The 22,120-nt window shown below is 43.0% G+C and overlaps 1 protein-coding gene and 1 non-coding gene across 2 annotated transcripts in view; one reads left to right on the top strand and one right to left on the bottom strand.

Moving 5' to 3' along the window:
• Positions 1–6,808: 6,808 nt before the first annotated feature.
• LOC137208060 (small nucleolar RNA SNORA11) lies at positions 6,809–6,938 on the bottom strand. The gene has a single exon (XR_010935447.1). It is a non-coding gene; the product is annotated as a small nucleolar RNA SNORA11 (small nucleolar RNA).
• A 691-nt stretch (positions 6,939–7,629) lies between these two features.
• Positions 7,630–22,120, top strand: part of STARD9 (StAR related lipid transfer domain containing 9) — a 120,288-nt gene continuing 105,797 nt past the window's right edge. The window contains exons 1-3 of the mRNA XM_067744613.1: positions 7,630–7,762; positions 12,124–12,193; positions 13,983–14,099. Coding sequence (XP_067600714.1) covers positions 7,716–7,762; positions 12,124–12,193; positions 13,983–14,099 — 234 coding nt within the window. The 5' untranslated portion in view covers positions 7,630–7,715. The remainder of the gene's footprint in view (positions 7,763–12,123; positions 12,194–13,982; positions 14,100–22,120) is intronic.

The following is a 22,120-nucleotide window of genomic DNA, read 5'->3' on the forward strand; positions in this document are numbered from 1 at the left end:
TTTATTTTATTAATGTAGTATTCAGTGTATAGGTCTTTCACATCCTTGGTTAAATTTATTCCTAGGTATTTTATTCTTTTTGATGCAATGTAAATGGGATTTAAAAAATTTTTTGTCTTTCTAATAGTTTGTTATTTGTGTATAGAAATGCAAGATTTTGTATCCTGCAACTTTAGTGAATTCTTTTATGAGTTCTAAGAGGTTTTTTTGGTGGAGTCTTTAGGGTTTTCTATATATAATATCATGTCATCTGCAATTAGTGACAGTTTTACTTCTTCCTTTCCAATTTGGATGCCTTTTATTTCTTTTTCTTGCCTAATTGTTCTGGCTAGGACTTCCAATACCATGTTGAATAAAAGTAGTGAGAGTGGGCATCCTTGTCTTGTTCCTGATCTTAGAGGAAAAGCTTTCAGCTTTTCACCTTTGAGTATGATTATGATGTTAGCTGTGGGCTTGTCATAAATGGCCTTTATTATGTTGAGGCACATTCATTCTATACCTAATTTATTGAGAGTTTTCATCATGAAAAGATGTTGAATTTTGTCACATGATTTCCTGCATCTATTGAGATAATCATATGATTTTTATCCTTCCTTTTGTTAATGTGGTGTGTCACATTGATTGATTTGAAGATGTTGAACCATCTTTGCATTACTGGAATAAATCTCATGTGATCATCGTGTATGATCCTCTTAATGTATTGTGGAAATAGGCTTGCTACTATTTTGTTGAAAATTTTTGCATCTATGTTAATCAGGAATTTGGTCTGTAATATTCTTTTCTAGTGGTGTCCTCAGGGTAATGCTGACCTTGTAAAATGAGTTTGGGAGTGTTCCCTCTTATTTTTGGGAAGAATTTGAGAAGGATTGGTATTAACTCTTTTTTGAATGTTTGATAGAATTCACCAGGGAAGCTGTCTGGTCCTGGACTTTTGTTTGTTGGGAGGTTTTTGATTATTGATTTAGTCTCCTTACTGGTAATCAGTCTGTTCAGATTTTCTATTTCTTCATAATTCAGTTTTGATAGGTTGTGTGTTTCTAGAAATTTATCCATTTCTTCTAGGTTTTCAAATTTGTTGGCATATAATTGTTCATAGCAATCTCTTATGATCCTTTGTATTTCTGTAGTATCAGTTGTAATGTCTCCTCTTTCGTTTCTGATTTTATTTATTTGAGTCCTCTCTCTTGTTTTCTTGGTAAGTCTAGCTAATAGTTTATCAACTCCAAAAATCTTGATAAAGAACCAGCTCTTAGTTTCACTGATTTTTTTTCTGTTGTATTTTTAGTTTCCATTTTACTTATTTCTGCTCTGATATTTGTTATTTCCTTCCTTACTAATTTTGGAAATTTTTTTCTAGTCCTTCAGGTGTAAATGTAGGACATTTATTTGAGATATTTCTTGTTTCTTAAGGTAGGCATTTATGAACTTCTCTCTTACAACTGTTTTTGCTGCATCTCATAAATTTTGTTGTGTTTATTATTTTTGTTTGTCTCACATATTTTAAAATTTTTCCTTTGATTTCTTCTTTGACCCATTGGCTATTCAGTAGCATGTTGTTTAATCACCACATATTTGTGAATTTTCCAGTTTTCTTCTCGTAATTGGTTTCTAGTTTCATACCATTATGGTCAGAAAAGATGCTTGATATGATTTCAATCCTCTTAAATTTATTAAGACTTATTTTGTGGCCTAACACAAACAAATATAATGTTATATGTCAATTATACCTCAATTTAAATATTTTTAATTAAAAAAAATAAAATAGAGACCTAAAAGGAACCAGAAATCCTTGAAGAAAAGGCTGATAGCACACTTGGAACATGTTCAAGAGGCACCTGGAACTTCTTATCACGTCAGGAATAAAGGAAGCTAGCAAAGATTACTGAAGCTGAGTCAAAAGTCAGTGAGGCTCCCACTGGCCAAAGTTGGGATGATTTTGGCTATCAAGAATAGTAACTGGGCTTCCCTGGTGGCTCAGTGGTTGGGAGTCCGCCTGCCGATGCAGGGGACACGGGTTCGTGCCCTGGTCTGGGAGGATCTCACATGCTGCGGAGCGGCTGGGCCCGTGATCCATGGCCGCTGGGCCTGCGCGTCCGGAGCCTGTGCTCTGCAACGGGAGAGGCCGCAACGGTGAGAGGCCCGTGTACCGCAAAAAAAAAAAAAAAAAAAAAAGAATAGTAACTGCAGGGACTTCCCTGGTGGTCCAGTGGTTAAGACTCCATGCTCCCATGCAGGGGGTCCAGGTTCAATCCCTGGTTAGGGAACTAGATCCTGCATGCTGCAACTAAGACCCGGCGCAGCCAAATTAAAAAAAAAAAAAAAGAACAGTAACTGCAGTAGGCTGAAGTAAACAAAATATGCTTAAATTCATGAGTTTATAATAATGTTAAAAAAAAACAACAGCTCATTATCCACCTTTGGAAAGTGCTAGGGAACCAACTTATTTTGAAAACTAGTAATTGAAACAAGCATTTGTCCTGCCTTTACTATGCTACCTGTCCCTCAGTTGATGAAGAAAAGTTGCTCTTTGTAAGTATGTCAACACATAAATGAAAAAGGATAAAATTGGAGTTTATCACTTTGCAACCTTGTGATATTGTGATTTATAGTAAGAAATATATATTTGGCCTTTGTCTCACTTTTGGCACAGAGCTCCTAAAACCCTTGGGATTTCCTAAATGATGAGTCTGGTAAAGGTGTCTCTTGTTATGTTAATGAGGTGACTTTTTGACCCCACTGAGGGATGGGGCCTGGTTGCCAGGAGAAGCTACCATATAATTAGAGGATTGGAACTTTTAGTTCCAATCCTGGAGGTTTAAACAATCCTCCTGGGGCTGGAGGTTTAAACAATCAGCAATGGCCTATAATTTAATCATCCATGCCTATGTAATGAAGCCTTCATAAAACCCCCAAAGGATGATGTTCAGAGAGCTTCCAGGTTGGGGGACCAGAACACTTCTATGTATCATGTGCAGGGCCCCAAACTCCATAAGGACAGAAGCTCTTTTGTTCAGGAGCTTGCCTTATGTATCTCTTGAACTAGCTGTGGATTTATATCCTTTAATAGCCTCTGTAGCAAGCTGGTAATCTCGTGAGTAAATGGGTTTCCTGAGTTCTGTGAGCTGCTCTAGCAAATAAGTCAAACCCAAGAAGGGGGTTGCGGGAACCTCTGATTCTATAGCCAGTAAGGTCAGAAGTATCAATAAAAGTAACAACCTGGATTTTCGACTGGGATCTGAAGTCTGCTCTAGCAAATTAATTGTGCCCAGGGAAGAGACAGTCAGAATCTCTAATCTATAGTCGGTGGGTCAGAAGAAGAGGTAACAACCATGGGCTTACGATTGAGGTCAGAAGTGGAGAGCAATCTTGTGAGACTGAACTCAACCTGTGGAATCTGATGCTATCTCTAAGTAGATAGTGTCAGAATTGAATTGTAGGAGACCCAGCTGGTGTTAGAGAATTGCCTGGTGTTGTGGGGACCGCCCCCCAGCCCCACGTTGGAAATTGGGTCCAGAACCTTTAAGCTCCTAATGAAGTGATGATCTAATTAACTCAGAGGATGCTCATTAGTGACTGCAAATAACACAAAAAGAAAGATAGGTGCCGACTGGTTTGATCAAGCCTCTAAATTGAACTACCAAGTTACAGAAAATGCAGAGGACAGAAAAACATTTAAATATCACCATAGGGATTAACTTGCAGAACTAGTCTGTGGGAAATTTACCGGAAAACTGCCTGGTTTCTTAAACAAATAAATGCCAGGGGGGAAAAAGGAGAGGGACGAGGAAGCTACTGAATAAAAGATTAAAAGACATATCAATCACACTGTATTTGGATCCTCATTCAAACAAAGAGACTGTTAAAAAAACTTATGAGAAAATCAGGGAAATTTGAATGCTGAGTATTTGATGGTGTTAAGAAACTAATGTCTTTGGTTGTGATAATGGTATTATGGTTATGTTAAAAAGGTAGTCCTCATCTTTCAAAGACACATATTGAAATACTTATGAGTGATGTAACTAAAAATACAGAATATTGTTATGCTGACTTCTCCAACCTGAATATAGAAATATAAATATATATTTGGCTGCACCATGTGGCTCGCAGGATCTTAGTTCCCTGACCAGGGTGAAAGCACGGAGTCCTAATCACTGGACCGCCAGGGAATTCCCAAGATAGAAATATATTCATGCAGCAATACTTTCCATCCACCCCCCGGCTTTATTGAGATATAATTAACATATAACACTGTGGAAGTTTAAATTACACATGATTATTTCATACATGTATATATTGTGAAACATTAATATTGGTTACTATATCCTTCACCTCCCATAATTACCATTTTTTTGGTGATGGTAGTGGTGGTGAGAACATTTAAGATTTATTCTCTTGGCAATTTTCGAATGTACAATACAGCATTGTTAACTATTGTCACCCTGCTGCACTTTAAATCCCCAGAACTTATTTATCTTACATCTGGAAGTTTGTACCCTTTGACCAACATCTCATTTTCCCCAACCCCAGCCCTGGCAACCACCAGTCTACTCTCTGTTTCTATGAGTTTGTCTTTTTTAGATACGTATACAAGTGAGATCATACAGGATATTTCTGTCTGAATTATTCAACTTAGCATAATGCCCATCTATGTTATCATAGACAGCAGGACTTCCTTCTTTTTTTAAAGGATGAGTAATATTCCACTGTATGTGTATATATATATATACATAAATATATACACATACAATTTGAGATGTATATATATATATATCAAATTTCCCATTCATCCTTTGATGGACACTTAGGTTGTTTGTTCCACATCTTGGCTAATCATAAATAATGCTGCAGTGAACATGGGGATGCAGATATATTTTTGGGATAGTGATTTAATTTCCTTTGAATATATACCCAGAAGTGAGATTGCTAGATCATAGGTAGCTCTATTTTTAATTTTTTGAGGAAATTTCATACTGTTTTCCCTAATACAGCCATTTTTTCCACTGCAAAGCACAGTGAGTAGAGAAGCCATTCAGAAGCCTAGGGTTCCAGGCAAATTTGAAATGTAAACCAGCTGTCCCAATACTCTAGGGGTGGGTCCTTTCAAATAGATGAGAGAGGAGACTGGATAGGTAAACTACTATTGGAACATGCCTGACATACAAATCAAAGGCTCACCGTGACTCTATTACTGCCCCTGGGATACTAAAATAGCCTCCTGACTGATCCCTCTTGGGCTTCCATCCTTCCCCACTCCTCAGAATAATCTCAAAACAGTGGCCAGAGTAATCATTTAAAATATGTACATCATATGATTTTACTTTTCTCCTTAACACTTTCCAATGGCTTTCCAGCTCACCTAGAATAAAATCCAAAGGCTTTACCACGGTCCCATGCTACCTCTATGACTCTTCCCCCCTGTCATTCCATGCTACCTCCACTGGCTTTCCTGTTGTTCCTCTAACATTCCAGGCTTTCTTCAAGTTCAGGGCCTTTACATTGGCCTGTTCCCTGTGTCTGAAATTGCCCTTTTACATAACAGCATGACTCTTTTACAACCTTCAGATTTTTCTCAAGTGTCACATTCTCAAGGAGGTCTTCCCTGGGCATATTATCTACAGTTTCAACACTCCCCTTTACTCACTTCCCATCCCCGTTCCTGCTTTATTTTTCACTCTTTAGCCAATCTGATATACAGTTTACTTAATTTGTCTTACTTATTATAAGTTTCTCTCACCAAGCTGCATGAGGTCAGAGGTTTGCCTGTTTTCTTCACTACTATGTCCCTGGTCATAATAGGTGATTACTTAGGAAATATTTGTTAAATACATAAATGAATACCTGCAAGTCACTCCCCGCCCCACAGTTCATTCAAACCTAGTCATGTCACCTTATCAATGATGCCTTTCCTGAAGATCCTATACAAAGTAGCACCTTTCCCCCTACATACACACAGAGATCATTACTGAATCTCCTCACCGTTCTTTTTCCAAAAAATTGCATTTAGCACATTTTGACATATTATATATTCATGTATTTATTCTCTCTTCCCTTCCCTGTGGATTCTAATTTCCATGAAGGCTGGGACTGTATCCTCAGGGCCTTAGAACAGCCCTTGACTCTTGGTAGGTACTCAGTAGCTATTTTTTTTTTTTTAGATTAATTTGTGCTTTTATTTGCCAGTATTAACTACAGTGGCCTGCAAACTTTTTTGATCTAAAAGGTACATTTTACATCACGATCCAACAAACACACACATATATAATATGTATACATATATAAAAGTGAAACAAAAGTTTTGCCAAAAACGTCTACCCTGAGTGTTCTTTTTTTTTTTAAACCAAGGATGAATTTCACTGACACATCATAATCACCAAAGTGCCCAGTTCATCTTAGGGTTCACTTTAATGAAATGAATAGTATTGCACGTTCTACAGGTTTGGACAAAAGTATGGTGACATAAAATCATTATAATGTCATACAAAGTATTTTCACCGCTTATAAAAACTTCTGTACTCTATGTATTCATCTCTCCTCTCCCCCCAAATCCTGGCAACCATTGATCTTTTTATTGTCCCCATAGTTTTGCCTTTTCCAGAATGGCACATAGTTGGAATCTATTTTTTTTTTTTTTCCTTTAAAAGAGAGGTTCAAAGCCTTTATGTCTGTAAGACTATTCATGGCCCACCCACGCGTGGACCTGACAGGCTCTAGGTGGCAAACTCCCCCACTAAATACCGTAGCTTTCCTTCCAATACTGAGCCCTGTCGCACTGGTCCTGCCCAGCAGCCACGTGGAGGTGCAGGGGAACACGTGTTGGGTATTTGCTCATAGGAAGGCTACAAGCTTTGTGCCCCTTCTCACAATGAACCCAGATTCCTGTCGGGTGTGTTGTAAACACACGAGCCATTTCTTCAGGCCCCCTGCTCTGAGCACACCCCAAGTAGCTATTTCTTGGATTAATTAATGAACCAGTTCGGTCCGATAGTCTTCCCGCCACAATCACGAACTCTGTCAGGGTGGCTATGAGCTTCCAGCACGATCAAGAGAAGCTCGCCTGCGAGCACTCTAAACTCCTTCATCTCCCGTGCCTCTTCAAAGAAAGGCGATGCCCTTTGCAGGGAACTGCAAAAACATCGGTGTTCCCCATTTCATTTCTGCTCCTAAAATTTAACCACTGAATTAACAGCTCAGGCGAACGCAGCGAAGAAAAGTATTTAGCAAATTACTTTGTAAACTGTCTTTGTAGTCTGTCTGTAAACTAACTTAAATTTAACGGATTTACTCCACTTTATACCACTGTCGCACGGTGGGAGAACAAAAGCTAGTTCCCAGTAGGCGGGAGCCGGCCCCAACCAGCCAGGATCTGCGCCCTCCCGCCCCCGACAGGATTGGTCCAGGCTCCGCAGGCACCGCCCTGGTCGGGCAGCCTGCGCCCTCGTGGGCGGGGCCGTCCCGTGAGGCGCGTGGGAGGAGCGAGGCGGGGCGGCCCGGGCGTCTTCCAGTCCACCGAGCTCAGGATTGGCTGAGGTTCGGCAGGCACAGCCGCGGCCGGGCATCCGCCCGCATATGGGCGGGGTTGTCCCGTGAGGCGCGTGGGGCAGGCGGGGCTGGGCTGGGCTGGGCTGGGCTGGGGCTCGGCTTGGGCTCGGCTTGGGGCTGGCGTTGGGGATGCTGCAGCTGGGCCGACCTGCGGGACTTGAGCCTTGGCCCAAGGGATGGCCAACGTGCGGGTGGCCGTGAGAGTCCGGCCCCTCAGCAAGAGGTGAGTCTGGGAGGGAGGGAGGGGGCGCCTGAGGCGTCAAATGAGCTGAGAGGAGGGCGAGGTCCTCGCCTCTCCCTCCAGTGATTCTGGCGCGGAGAAATCAGACACAAAGTGGCCCAAGGGTCCAGCGTCCGGAAACTGTAAAAGCCTGGCGGGACAAAACCTCGCTGGGGTTGGGTTTTCGATTAGTGCCCTGGCGGGGAGCGGTTAGTGGATGGCCTCAGGGTGGCCTACCCTGTGTCCCTGGAGTCCTGCCAGCAGGAGTTTTGAGGGGCCGCGGCTCCAGTCTTTTTTTTTTTTAACATCCTTTTTGGAGTATAATTGCTTTACAATGGTGTGTCAGTTTCTGCTTTATAACAAAGTGAATCATATATCCCCATATCCCCTCCCTCTTGCACCTCCCTATCCCACCCATCTAGGTGGTCACAAAGCACCGAGCTGATCTCCCTGTGCTATGCGGCTGCTTCCCACTAGCTATCTATTTTACATTTGGTCGTGTATATATGTCCATGCCACTCTCTCACTTCATCCCAGCTTACCCTTCCCCCTTCCCGTGTCCTCAAGTCCATTCTCGACGTCTGTGTCTTTATTCCTGTCCTGCCTCTAGGTTCTTCAGAACCTTTTTTTTTCCCCCCATATATATGTGTTAGCATACGGTACTTGTTTTTCTCTTTCTTGATGCATGGTGTGGGCCTTTCTCCCTGGGTACACCGAGAAGGGCTGGGAAAAGGGGAGAGGGATCGGGCGGTCTCCTGTCTCTCCTTGGTGGCTCTGGAGTACCTGTGAGGAATGGGGCAGAATTGTGTGCGTGCCTGTGTGCACATGGGTTTCTCTGTGAAGATGTGGAGGAAAGCAGATTGTAAGGTATGAGAGGGAAACGGAGGCTCAGAGAGACGGTGGTTTCATTCGACAGCAGAACTGGCAAGAAGGGGAAGTTGTTTTAACCCCTTCCCGCAACGTAGTCAGTGCCCATTTCCTCATGCGTGAATCTGATCCTGCACTTCTCAGCTGTTGAGGCATCCAGGGTCCGGCCGTGTAATTTCTTTCCCTTCTTACTGATTTTCCACTCATAGGTTTGGAAAGTCAGGGAAGGCTTCACAGAAGGGTTGGTGCTTGAACCCAAACGCTTTTAAAAGAGCTGCTAGAGTCTGCTGACAGGTGGAGAAGGTGTAAAGAGCATTCCGTGAGAACACTGAGAGCGAAGGACTTAGGCTGTTAGGAAACAGAAAAGTTTCAGTTGTTTGAGGAGAGGGTGTGTGGAGGGAGATGAGTAGTAGGAGATAAAGCTGGCAGAATGTGGTTTGGGACCTGAAGGCACATATTGGAACTATTTGGGAGGCACAGACTCAGTTAACAAAGTCATTGGATCTTATGTGGTACTTGGAAAGAAATCTTAGAGGTCAAGCTTCCATTCTTAATTTTTCCAGATGAGAAAATGGTCTTGTTTAAGATCTAAAAGTAGGTAAGAGCCGAGATTCCTTTCACCAGACCAAGCCGCTCCTTCCTGAGATAACAGAAAAGTTGGACTTCTTTCTCAGATGCCTGTTTGCTCAGTAGGACTAGAATAGACCATCAGTAAAATGATAATATGGGAAATGGCTTTGGTGCCCTTCCTTCTACCTCACAGTTGTTTCCCATAATCAGAAAATCCATGTCTCATTATAAGATGCTGCCCCTTGTTTGTCCCAAATCATCCATCATTGAGAAAACATGTTTTCTTCTGCCAATACTGTAGGCTCTGGAACACTAGCCACTGCTCTGGCAAAAGTTACTTTTCATGCACTATATTCCCTTTCTGTGCTCTTCTTTTTAAATCTGTGAAATAGTGTAACTATTTTAATGGGTTTTTTGGTGAAGATCAAATGAAAGGGTATATTAAAAATACTTAGAACAGAGCCTGGCTCATTTTAAGTGTCCAGTAGAGTGCTAGCTATATAATTTTTAACAGCTGCTTTTATTCCTCCCTCTTCTTAGCTGTCTTTTTTTTTTTTTTAAGTTTTACAAATGAATAGATCAGTGGAAATGGCTTGGTTATTTTCTCCTCTAGGGCGGTGATTCTCAAATTATAGGAGACATACAGTCCACCTGGGAAGCTTGTTATAATGCAAGTTGTTAACAGGAGTTCCAATTAACTAGCCCCACCTTCTCGCATAATTCTGATGAAGGTAACCTGTGGACCACACTTTGAGAAACACTGTCCTAGGAGTAACTGTGTAACTGAGGATTTATTCCTGTGCAAAATCTTTAACCCTAACGAATGAATGCCTGTTGGTAGAATTCAGGACCGAGAGACATCAGTAGACTTCCTATGAGCTCTGTGCAGTCCGCTGCCCAGTTGAGGTTGGTGCCCTTTCTTTCCCTTCTGCTCAACTTTAATTTGTCCTCATTTTGTTTTAGAATATTTTGGAACCACTAGATTACCAATGGCAGTGGTCCAGGCAGGGGAAGGGCAGCATCTCACCCACCTTTAGTGCCATATCTTTCTGTCAAGAGGTCAAGTTCAAGACCCTTCTTTCTTTTGGCTGCTTTATGCTAAAAAGTCCTAGATAAATCCTCAAAAAAGGGCTTACTTTAAAAAATTAAATAGATTTGCAAATGTTATTGCATATTTTCCCCCTTATTTTCTTTATTGTGCAAATTTACTATATCCTGTGTATTTTATAGTGGGTGGAGGGAGAATAAAACCTACTTTTAAATGCAGAGAGGAAAAAAATTATCTTAACACCAAAGATGAAAGATTTTCTTTAGGAGAGCTGAGGACTGGGGGCAGGAGGTGTAATTTTATGATGCTGGGGGACAAAGAATATCCCTGCTGCCTTAAGTACTGTCTTGTATGAAATGTGAAAGAAAGAGCATCAGGGCCTTGAGGAAATTTAAGTAACAGAAATGTCATCACCTGGGAGAGGGAAATTTTTTATCCAGGGCTTTATCCCAAACACACTGATAGGTTTAAAAAAATAATCTTAAATGTAAAGACCCCTGTCTCACTGTGCAGCCCTTGCCAACCCCCAGCCCCCAAATCCTCAAGGTCACATCCTGGAAACCCTGAGGAAAGATAAAAATGAGACTGAATATATTTGCTCAACTTTCAGGTCTCAGGCCAGGAGTAATTGAATTGATAACTTTCTTTGTAGTAGAAAAAGTGCCCATGAGTTAACTCTCATCTATTAACATTCTGACCTTAAGCACTTTAGCTAAAGTTCTTTATGTTGTGAAAAAGGATTTCATATCTAGAATGGAGTGTATTCCATTCATTTTGGCCTTAAGGTATATGGATCATATGGATTAAGCCCCTTAAAGTGAATTTAGGGGTTGGATAGTTGTTAGCAGTGTTACTACAGAACTGCAAGTTTAGGAAGATTCTTAAGGATCTTGGCTCTCATTCTGATTTAGGAAGACATAAGGAAAGGATTTGGGAAGCATGTTCTCAGGTCTCAACAGAGAGGACTCCAAAACCTTTTTTGTTATTTTCTGTGCTCAGAATATCAGAGAAAATGAGAAGTGATGCCATGCTGTGTGCTGAGCAGAGGATATTCTCCACGGTTTCCAAGCCCGATTTCTAAGTCATATGGCTTTGTGGTTAGACAGATCTGGGTTGAAATTTCAGCTCTGCCACTGCTAGCTGTGTGACCTTGGACAAGTTACATAATTTCTCTCAGCCTTGGTCTTCATTCTGAAAAAATGAAGATATGTTAGGAAGCTATGTCAGGAGGGTGTGTTAAGAGGATTGCATAAGATGAAGTATAGTACATACTCTACTTAATACAGTGCCTGGCACATAGAGGGTGCCCAACAACGGTGACTCTTCACTGTTCCCAAGCCAAATTCTAATAATCCAGGGAAGTGTGCCAACTAGGGGACTGCTTGATATGATGCTGATAGCCATTAATGGAGACAGACACCCCAGTTATGGAGACAGCAGTAGGGAAACACTTTGTCCCAATAGCGCTGTTCTCAGCTGCTCTTTTCTTTTTTAAAAAAAATAAATTTATTTATTTATTTATTTATTTTTGGCTGCATTGGGTCTTCGTTGCTGTGTGTGGGCTTTCTCTAGTTGTGGCGAGCGGGGGCTACTCTTCGTCGTGGTGCACAGGCTTCTCATTGCAGTGGCTTCTCTTGTTGTGGAGCACAGGTCCTAGGCGCGCGGGCTTCAGTAGTTGTGGCCCACGGGCTCAGTAGTTGTGGCCCATGGGCTTAGTTGCTCTGCAGCATGTGGGATCTTCCCAGACCAAGGCTCAAACCCGTGTCCCCTGCATTGGCAGGTGGATTCTTAACCACTGTGCCACCAAGGAAGTGCCTCTTTTCTTGATTAACTTAAAGAAGCAATATTTCTTCTCATATGGGTTGTGTTTTGTTTCTAGGGAGACCAAAGAAGGGGGAAGAATTATTGTGGAAGTTGATGGCAAAGTGGCAAAAATCAGGAATTTAAAGGTAAGCGTGAAATTGTTTTCCTTTTTCTTTCCACTGAGGAGCTAGTATTATTACAGGGCTTCTGTGGGTGAAGGTGGGTATGTGAATGTGTTTAGAGAGGGGGATTGGGAGAGGGAAGGGCATGTATGGGGAATTGTGGGAAGAGCTTTGCGCAACCACAAAGCAAATATAAAAATACAGCAGGAAAGAAGTTCCAGGGATGTGGCTGCTGCAGCCCAAGTTCTATCAAGTGGGGTACAGCTGTTTTGGAAACTGGTCAGTAGTTGTTCTGAAAGTAAACACTAAGAGTGTTATGGGGGCTGTGGCCAACTGGAATCATGCTGGGGACAATCCATGCATATATTTAACTCACTCGACCACCAGTTAGACTTCGGCTCAAGTCTCTTATTGGATATCACTTCATCTAGAAGCATTACCAGGCTTTCAGTATCCATCTGCTAATGCAGGACTCTTCTTTTGGCCGTAGTGAAGGCGAAGTAAGAGACTTTAGATCTCAGAAGAGAGTCAGTCACTAGCCCGAGTTTTGCTACAAATTCTCTTTTACAGATCTGACTGATCTTTGAGTCACGATCGGACAAGTACTGGCAACTTCCTCCCCTACCCTTCACCCCTTCCTAGGGCTAATTTCCTCCATCCCATTCCTCCATTTCCCAGGCCAGTGGAAGTGGAAGGGATTCTTTCGAAAGAACAAATGGCCCTTGAGCAGTGGAGAGGGACGGGGCAGCCGGCCATGTGACTATTGCTGTGGTCAGCTTGCAGGTGGTACTGAGCATTCCTGAGAGCTGAGGAAGCTGACTTGCAGGACGGGGGTTATCTGGATCCCAGGGCCCCCAGCCATGCCCACTCTTGTGTTACTCCTCTGATGTGATCTGTTTCTTTTTGTCAGTAGCTCTCTGCTGAAAGAGAAGCCTGCCAGACTTTCAACAGGAGCTCCCCGGGGGCAAAAGACCTTTCATTCTCTGCTGTCTCTTATTTATGTCTCTGTTGCCTAATCACTTCAGCTGCTTTGTTCTGAGAGCCCATATTTTTGGTTCTTAAGAATAAATTCTGGCCAAGATCAAACTCTAATCTGCCCCCTGCGCACCTCGCTGACTGCTTACTTCACTGAGGCCAGTTATCCACTAAGAATCTCTTAGTCATTCTGGCAGCCTCATTCTATTGTGGCTTATGGTACCTAGTTCAAAGGATTGTTTCTCCCTGTCCAGAGTCTAAATTTTAAATAGTAAGATAGGCATTTCTGTGAATAATGCCATTCTCCCCAGTACCTGGAGGTCACTACAGTTCTAAGCTCTGGCTCTGCCCTCATCTACCTTGGGCAGTTGGAGTGGTCCTAACTCTTCTGTCCAACATGCTTTCTCATTCAATGGGGGTGGATACCCCAAAGACCTCTGTGTTTGCCCTAGGTTGATAGAGCCTGTCAGGCCCAGGGACTGAATTACTCATGTACTACCAGTATCTTCTACAGAAATACTTAGAGAAGAAATGATAGTAAGAAGAAGAGGCCCAGAGAAGGAAAGGCTTTTTCTCCCAAGCTGTCTCATGCCTCATAGGGCTGGTTCGTATGTGGGTTGATATGTGATAGTATGATAGACAGGCATTTAATTCTCTGGGGCTTCATTGTACCTAACAAGATGAAAACAAAGGTTACTTTTTCTTTTTCAGGTAGATATGATAAAGATTCTCATGATCAGTTCAGGTATCTCTAGCTACAGCAGAGAGGAATCAAGTGCTACTGGCCAGATTCTGATATTATAGTAGAGAAGACACTGGATCCTATGTTTGATTTTAGGTGGACGGTCGACCCAGTGGCTTTGGCGACTCCCGGGAGAAGGTTGTGGCATTTGGCTTTGATTACTGCTACTGGTCAGTCGACCCAGAGGACCCCCAGCATGCATCTCAGGATGTGGTAATGTCATTTTTCCTTCACTCTCCCCAGCTCTTTATAATTGGATAGTTATTGGGAAATTAACATGGAATCTGGGCCCTGGCTATTTCTTACTTATGGTAGTTTGGTCAGAAACTAATGATGTTTTGATCTGGGAAGTGGTAGTGAGAGGCATCAGTTGCAGAAAGAGCAAAGGAGATAAGAAAAGACTGCTTGTTGAGGGCACGGAAATTGACTAGTGTCCATTTAGGCTTGGACCTCCGTCTGATTCAGATGGGTACGAGGTAGTTCAGGCAGTGTTCTGCTCCTGTGGTAGGTGAATGGGCTCACCTCAAACTTGACCTTGTGTTGTATGCAGCAGAAGGGCCCATGAGTCGTAGAGACTGGTATCTTCTTTGATTCTTAGGCTTGTGCTCCTAGGCTGAGTGTAAAGGGCTGGACAGTTAGTCTGCCAGCCTGGAATGTATGTAAGAGGCGAATTCCGTTCATCTGCTGAGGATTGAGAGGATGAGCCAAGCCTGTACTGGCTGGTGCTGTAGGTCACCCTTCCTGCTGATTAGCTCTCCCATAAGTTTCTGAGGCAGCAGGTCTGGCCAGGTGGGTCTACAGGACTTCTCTCTGTTTCTGTGAAGCAGCAGCCTTGTCCTGGTTGGAGCACTGTCAAAGGTCATGCATTTAGTCCCCATGATGTCCAGCAAGCCTTGCCTGATTCAAGTCTGTGACCACAGACAATAGTCCTCACCCTAGTAGCTGCCAGGGTCCTTTCTAAAATTAGAAAAATCATTTATTTGGCCTTTCAGATGTTCTTTCTTACATGTGAAAGAGAATACTAGAGGAATATGTCTTTAGGAAAAAACATTGAAAATGGAAAAATTTGGGGGAGAACCCTAGACAACCATTGCCTATCAGTGCATACATCTTTGAATAAAAAGCCAAAGTGTGTCTTCTGCTAAGTATGTTAGTCTTTTGTGAAACTTTTCCTAATTATGCCAAAGAAACAATGTTATCAAGCCTGAGTGACTTGGAGGACAGCATAGGCATACCTCGTTTTATTGCACTTTGCTTTATTGCCTGAATGGATACTGCATTTTTTACAAATTGAAGGTTTGTGGCAACCCTGCATCAAGCAAGTCTATCCGTGCCATTTTTCATAACATTTATTCACTTCGTGTCTCTGTGTCATATTTTGGTAATTCTCGTAATATTTATAACTTTTTCATTATTATTATATTTTTTATGATGATCCCCGGTCAGTGATCTTTGACGTCACCACTATGACTCACTGATGGCTCAGATGATGGTTAGCATTTTTTAGTCATAAAGAATTTTCAAATTAAGGTATGTTCAGTGCTTTTTAGACATAATGCTATTACACACTTAGTAGACTGCAGTATAGTGTAAACATGACTTTTGTCTGCACTTGGAAACCAAAAAATGCATGTGACTGGCTTTGTTGCAATTATTTGCTTTATTGTGTTGGTCTGGAAGCGGACCTGTAACATCTCCGAGGTCTGCCTGTACTGATTTTCTGCTGATACAGACTTCTGAAGATGATTGAACTTCTGAAGATGATTGGATAATTCTAAACCATGGAAGTATAATTCCCCATCCATCCCTTTTGAGGGGAACATGTGGAAACAAGACCCTAGACCACTGTGAGATTTGTTGTTTCAGTGGGTCCCTTCTATTATAATATTAGCACCCCACTTTTTTTTTTTTTTTCGGTACGCGGGCCTCTCACTGTTGTGGCCTCTCCCGTTGTGGAGCACAGGCTCCTGACGCGCAGGCTCAGCGGCCATGGCTCACGGGCCCAGCTGCTCCGCGGCATGTGGGATCTTCCCGGACCAGGGCATGAACCCGTGTCCCCTGCATCGGCAGGCGGACTCTCAACCACTGTGCCACCAGGGAAGCCCGAGCACCCCACTTTTGTAGTCACAGTGTGTTTGCTGTAAATGCTCAGCAGAAAGGGGCAGTGTGGGTATTACCTGGCCCCTACCAAGTCTTCTCCATCCTTTGGAGGATGAGGGCACTGGCAGGTCCAGGCTTATCTTGTGGCCCTTGACTTTTATCCCAGCACTCAAGCAGGTAAGAGGTATCTGGTTACTGGTGTTTGTATTGTTCCACTGAGATCCTCCAAGAAGAGCCAGGAAAGGAAGTGACTCTCAAATAAAAGCATGGGACTCCTAAAGCAGTTCACCGTTGTGACAGTATTTGTGGTATCGAAGACAGTGGTCTTTCTATTAGCAGAAAGTGTGAGCATTCTGATGGCTCTTTCCATCCTTCTTGATCATAGCATACTTAGGACTGTTCTGTACATAAGAAACGTTAACTATTTTGTGTAACATATTTTGGGTTTTTTTTTTTGCGATATGCGGGCCTCTCACTGTTGTGGCCTCTCCCGTTGCGGAGCACAGGCTCCGGATGTGCAGGCTCAGCGGCCATGGCTCACGGGCCCAGCCACTCCGCGGCATGTGGGATCTTCACGGACTGGGGCACGAACCCGTGTCCCCTGCATCAGCAGGCGGACTCTCAACCACTGAGCCACCAGGGAAGCCCTGTGTAACATTTGATAGATAATCTGGGAAGTATGTGTAAACTAAACAAAACTACATATCTATATCTATATATCAGCAAGCCCAGGTATAATTTTGGTATGAGGCTCACTTTTTATATTTATGTAGCTTAAGTGTATAAAATTGCCTAGTGGAAACCCAGAAGCCCATAGAGGAGGGGAATTCATAAATATGATTCCTTTTCTGTTGCCTGATTTGAAGTTCAATGGAAAGATCAAATGGCATTTGGACAGGAAGCCTGTGCAGAGAGATAAAACCAGTGTCTCCTAAGGTTTATTCTGGCTTGTTTACTAATTGTCTAAGGCACTCATTGGTTACGAGAGGGAAGGAAAGGAATATCTGACACAGGCTGGAGGAGGGCCAGAGGTCCCAGAATGGTGGCAAGACTAACATCCACATGATTTGGTTGGAGGGACTCATCGCTTTGACACAGAAATTGGAGCCCAGTCTTAACCCTAATGATTACGGCTCTGAAGTCACCAGGGATAGGAAAGGCAGATTATCATAAAATCATAGGACTTGGCATAAGAAAGCATTTAGATGTCATCTGTTTCATCTTCTCCCAAAGTACAGCAGTCCTCTCTACTGTCTTTGTGATCATATTTTGGCGGGTGGGGGGAAAGGGGCCAGTCTTATTGAAGTATAATTTTGGTACAGTAAAATTCACCATTTAGTGTACAGTGTACAGTTCTGTGAGTTTGGACAAACACATACAGTTGTATAACTTACACTACAATAAGTATATAAAACAGTGCATCATCCCCCAAATTCCTTCATGTCCCTTTGTAGTCAGACTGTTCTTACCCACCCAGCCCCTGGCAACTGCTGATCTGTTTTCTTCCCTACAGTTTTGTCTGTTCCATAATGTTGTATAAATGTAATAAAATAGTATGTAGCCTTTTGAGTCTGGCTTACTTAGCATGATGTATCAATACATGATATTCACCTCTGCTGTTTTGTGTACCACATATCATTCTGATCTATTCAGACTCATTTACGTCATCTTCTTGCCCTAAAGAAACCTCATGGCTTTGGAAACACCAACTCTAATTGCACAGAGTAAGGGACCAAGTCCCTGGAGGACTGTGCCTCCTTTTGTGAAGGAAGGACTGTCATCACCCTCAGAAGAACAGCACTGATTTCAGAATATCCAGATATCTGAGGAAAAATTTTCCCCACGGGTCTGAGGGGGATTTTGAGCAACATCATAAGGCATTGCTTGATGGATGTTGACGAGAAGTCACATGTTCAGTGTTGGTGCTGCTTTCTCCTCGTAGTCTCTTAGAGCGTTAGAACTTGAAGGGAACTTAGCAGTCCTCTAGGCCAGGCTTCCCCAACCTTAGCACTGTTGATATTTTGGCTGGTTAATTCTTTGTTGTAGGGAGTCTGTCCTGGGCATTGCAGAATCTTTAGCAGCATCCCTGGCCTCTACCCATTAGGTGCTGGTAGCAGTCCCAATCGTGACAATGAAAAATGTTTCCAGGCAAGGCCCACTCATCTAGGCCACCCTCTCCTGTTCCAGATACAGCGTGTAACTTACATGGTCTTCTACAGGCAGTTAATGCCAAAGTGGGACTGGATCCTTGCCTGCTGTGGTGGCCTTTGCATTGCATTGTACCACTCTACCTCCCTCTCTTTATGTTTATGTTACAGCCTCAAAAGATAGGTTCAAGATTAAAATTCCTTTGTGCTTTAGCACTTCCCAGTCCTTAGTGGTGACACACTTGAACACATAGATCAGGTGTCAACCAATATGAGCCTCTAGAGAGCAAATCGGCTACTGCAAGTTCTGCTGAGAGGCAGCTTCCTTGTTAAATATCTATAGACTCTAAGTGTTTATCATTTCATTTGACTTTCTTCCAAAATCTATTAAGCCTATATTATTTACTCCATTTTATAGATAAGGAAACCGAGCCACAGAACGGCTACAAGACTTGCCTGAGTCACTTAACCAGTAAGTGGTAGAGCAGGGATTCAAAGCCAAGACTGTCTGGCTCTAAATTCTATGTCGTGTCCACCAAGCCTCACTGACTCTCAAAATTAAACAAATCTCATTCAGTCTGCTAGTGACCTGGTCCTCTCTTTATGCATATTATCTAATTTAATCCCTTCAACAGCCTGAAAGGTAGAAGATTTTATTCTTCTTCTATAGTTGAGGAAATTTAGGATAAGAGCGATATGATCTGCCCAAAGTCACACAACAAGAAAATGAGTCTTAGATTTGAAAACAGGATCATCTGAATGCAAAGTTCATATTCTTTACTAAACTACAGTGTAAAAAGATAAAAAGACAGATATAGGAAAAGGAAGAGATGGAAAGTTGAGGAGAGAGGGTGAAGGGAAAGAGGGAGAGAGAGAAAAGGTTATAGTGAATGGGGACTAGCAGGGGATTATACTACCTGACTTGTCCATTACCCCATGACCCTGATGTCATCAGCATCCTATTCTTTTTTTAAAAATTTATTTATTTTGGCTGTGTTTCGGGTCTTTGTTGCTGTGCACGGGCTTTCTCTGGTTGCTATGAGCAGGGGCTACTCTTTGTCGTGGTGCGCGGCCTTCTCATTGTGGTAGCTTCTCTTGTTGCGGAGCGTGGACTCTAGGCGTGCAGGCTTCAGTAGTTGTGACACACAGGCTCAGTAGTTGTGGCTCGTGGGCTCTAGAGCGCAGGCTTAGTAGTTTTGGTGCACAGGCTTAGTTGCTCCGCGGCATGTGGGATCTTCCCGGAGCAGGACTCGAACCCGTGTTCCCTGCATTGGCAGGCGGATTCTTTTTTTTTGTGGTACGCGGGCCTCTCACTACCATGGCCTCTCCCGCCGCGGAGCACAGGCCCCGGACGCGCAGGCCCAGCAGCCACGGCCCATGGGCCCAGCCACCCCGCGGCACGTGGGATCCCCCCCAGACCAGGACACGAACCTGTGTCCCCCGCACTGGCAGGCGGACTCCCAACCACTGCGTCACCAGGGAAGCCCGGCAGGCGGATTCTTAACCACTGCACCACCAGGGAAGTCCCCAGCGTCCCATTCTTAAGGGAGGTCGTTACTGACCTAATTGTGTTTTCAGTCTTTATTAACATTTGGACTTGCAGCCAAGGCTTTTCTTAAAAATTGACCTGCATTTTATCTGCCTTGAATCTGTATTAATCAGCTTCTTCTCTTGAAGTTAGACCTGGATTTGAATTCAGGCACGGCCACTTACCAGCTGGCTTACTTTGGGACAAGTCACTTAACCTCTCTGAGTCCTAGTCTTTTCAACTTGAGTTACTGTGAAGAGGAAACAAATAATGATGTGAAGTGTTCAGCCCAGGGCTTGACAGCTAAAAGTGGAATGTGAGGTCATGAGTGCTGTGGCTTGGGTCCCTGTTGTGATTACCACTATCACAGTACAAGAGAAGTGAGGCCCATGCTTCTTTCTAAGAGCTGAACTAGATCTGAAAATCTTCTTTGAATCTGGTTGTGATCCCTTCTGGGATCAGCATGCTCCACTTGGAAAATTAACTTCCCTCCCTTCCTCCTGGTCAGGAACATCTGTTGGAGCAGGAGTCCTCTGCACAAGCATTTTGTGTTTGGGTGATTGTATGTTTGTAAAACTTTCCATGAGGAGCATTAGCTCAGCTTTACCCACCAAGGACTGTGAGTGGCTGTCAAAACAAGTGTAGACTGAGTCAACAGAAAGTGCGTCAGGAACAAAAAGCTACCCAGCCCTTGTGGGACGTAATTGCTTCTATTCTCCTGGGAATCTTTATTTTAAAATGCTCTGTTATTTGGCTAAAACACAATAGTTAAAAAACCTGTAGCTTTTCCAGATGAAATATCGTGTGAGTGAGCAGAGATTTCCTCCCCACAGCCACCACATTCAAAACTGAAATTATAGCAGCAATGTGATTATGCTTGTTGTTGTTTTAACACTGTTTCATCTCCATAATACACTGAACACCAAACAACACACAGAGAACATCCATTGCTTACCCCCAAAGAGCCCTGCCAAGGGGCAAGGTGGGGAGGAGTGTGTGTGTGTGTGTGTGTGTGTGTGTGTGTGTGTGTGTGTGCGCGCGTGCGCTCGTGCATGTGCGTTTGTGTTACAGGTTCTTTGGTGAGTATTTTCTCCAGTTCTGGACTTCAGCTTGAGGATGTTAGGAACTTGGAGAGGCTTCAGAGGAAAACCCCACACACCCCAAAATGATTAAAGGGCTGGCTGCAGGAACCAAGAGGAAAGCCACTGTCAGTGTAGTGCACCTCATGTGCATTCTGCATGTGATTATTTAATGAAGGAATGTTGCTCCAGAGACGGGAAGACAGGTAATAATAATGCTCTACAGGTACAGAACATGATGATTTTAATAGTTTATGGAGCATTAGAACCAGCTGGTCTTCATTGCCATTTGGAGAAAATAGAGGATTTCAGATTAAATTGCAGAGGATTGTTTATAAAGACATGAAGAGTAACTTGTGCAGAGTTTTTGAATCTGGATATGTGGCACCTAAATAGTTTGACTTTAGAATTCCAGAATGTTGGTGTTAGAAGAAATGCTAGAGACCATCATGGCACGTATTTTAAAGATGAAGGCCTAGAGAGACAAAAATAGTAGTTAATAGGATTTTTTTTTTCTTTTTGGCCGGTCCAGAGTTGTGCTTGGTGTTGCAGGGAAATGCCTGTTGCTTATTCTAGTGACAGGATCATGAACTGCAACACATAGTTTCCTGCAGGGCAGGAAGTGTGCTGCTTAGCAGAATCCCAAGGAAAGATCTTGTTCTTGAGACTGGGCCTATCCCTGGCTCTGTACTCGTCAAGATGAGGAAATTACACTATTGCCATTTAGTAGCATGGGGGTGGGAAGGCATTGAGTGACTATTATCATAGGTTCTGTAACATGACCAGGCTGGGGCTAGTTACTGCTGCCACAGAAGCAGCATTTCTTTCTGGGGACTGCAACCCATTATAAGATGAAGGCAAGTGATCTGTGATCTCCTCTGCTTCGGAAAGTAAGTAGGGTGAGGTGGAGAGGGGTATGGCTGTCACTTCTTTTGTATCTCCTGAACTTGGAGTATGAATGAAGGCTTTGGGGAAAGAGGAAAGAAGGTGGAAGAGCTACGGAAACTGAAGAGGGACCTTGGAGGAGCAAGAGGAGGGGCAAACATGAAGAAGAAACTAAGGTGAGAAGGAATTTGAGAGTTCACAGAGGGGTTAGGGGTATATCACTTTTTACAGTAAATATTATTATCTCCAATTTAGGTACAGGAGCAGGCTCAGATAGGTTGAGTAGCTTGCTTGAAGGTCACCAGCCAAGTGATAGAACCAGCATTCAAACCTTTGACTGTGTGATTCTAAAGTCCAAGCTCTCAAATGCTGCACCACACACAGCTCCATTTATTTCTGTATTTCCAGTGTTGCACATCTTAAGTGATCAGTTAGTGGTTATTGGGTTGATAATTCAATTTATGGTTCAGTGGATAAGTGATAAGTTAGCACTCT

The sequence above is a fragment of the Pseudorca crassidens genome, chromosome 1, assembly GCF_039906515.1.
Source record: "Pseudorca crassidens isolate mPseCra1 chromosome 1, mPseCra1.hap1, whole genome shotgun sequence".
NCBI classification, from domain to species: domain Eukaryota; kingdom Metazoa; phylum Chordata; class Mammalia; order Artiodactyla; family Delphinidae; genus Pseudorca; species Pseudorca crassidens.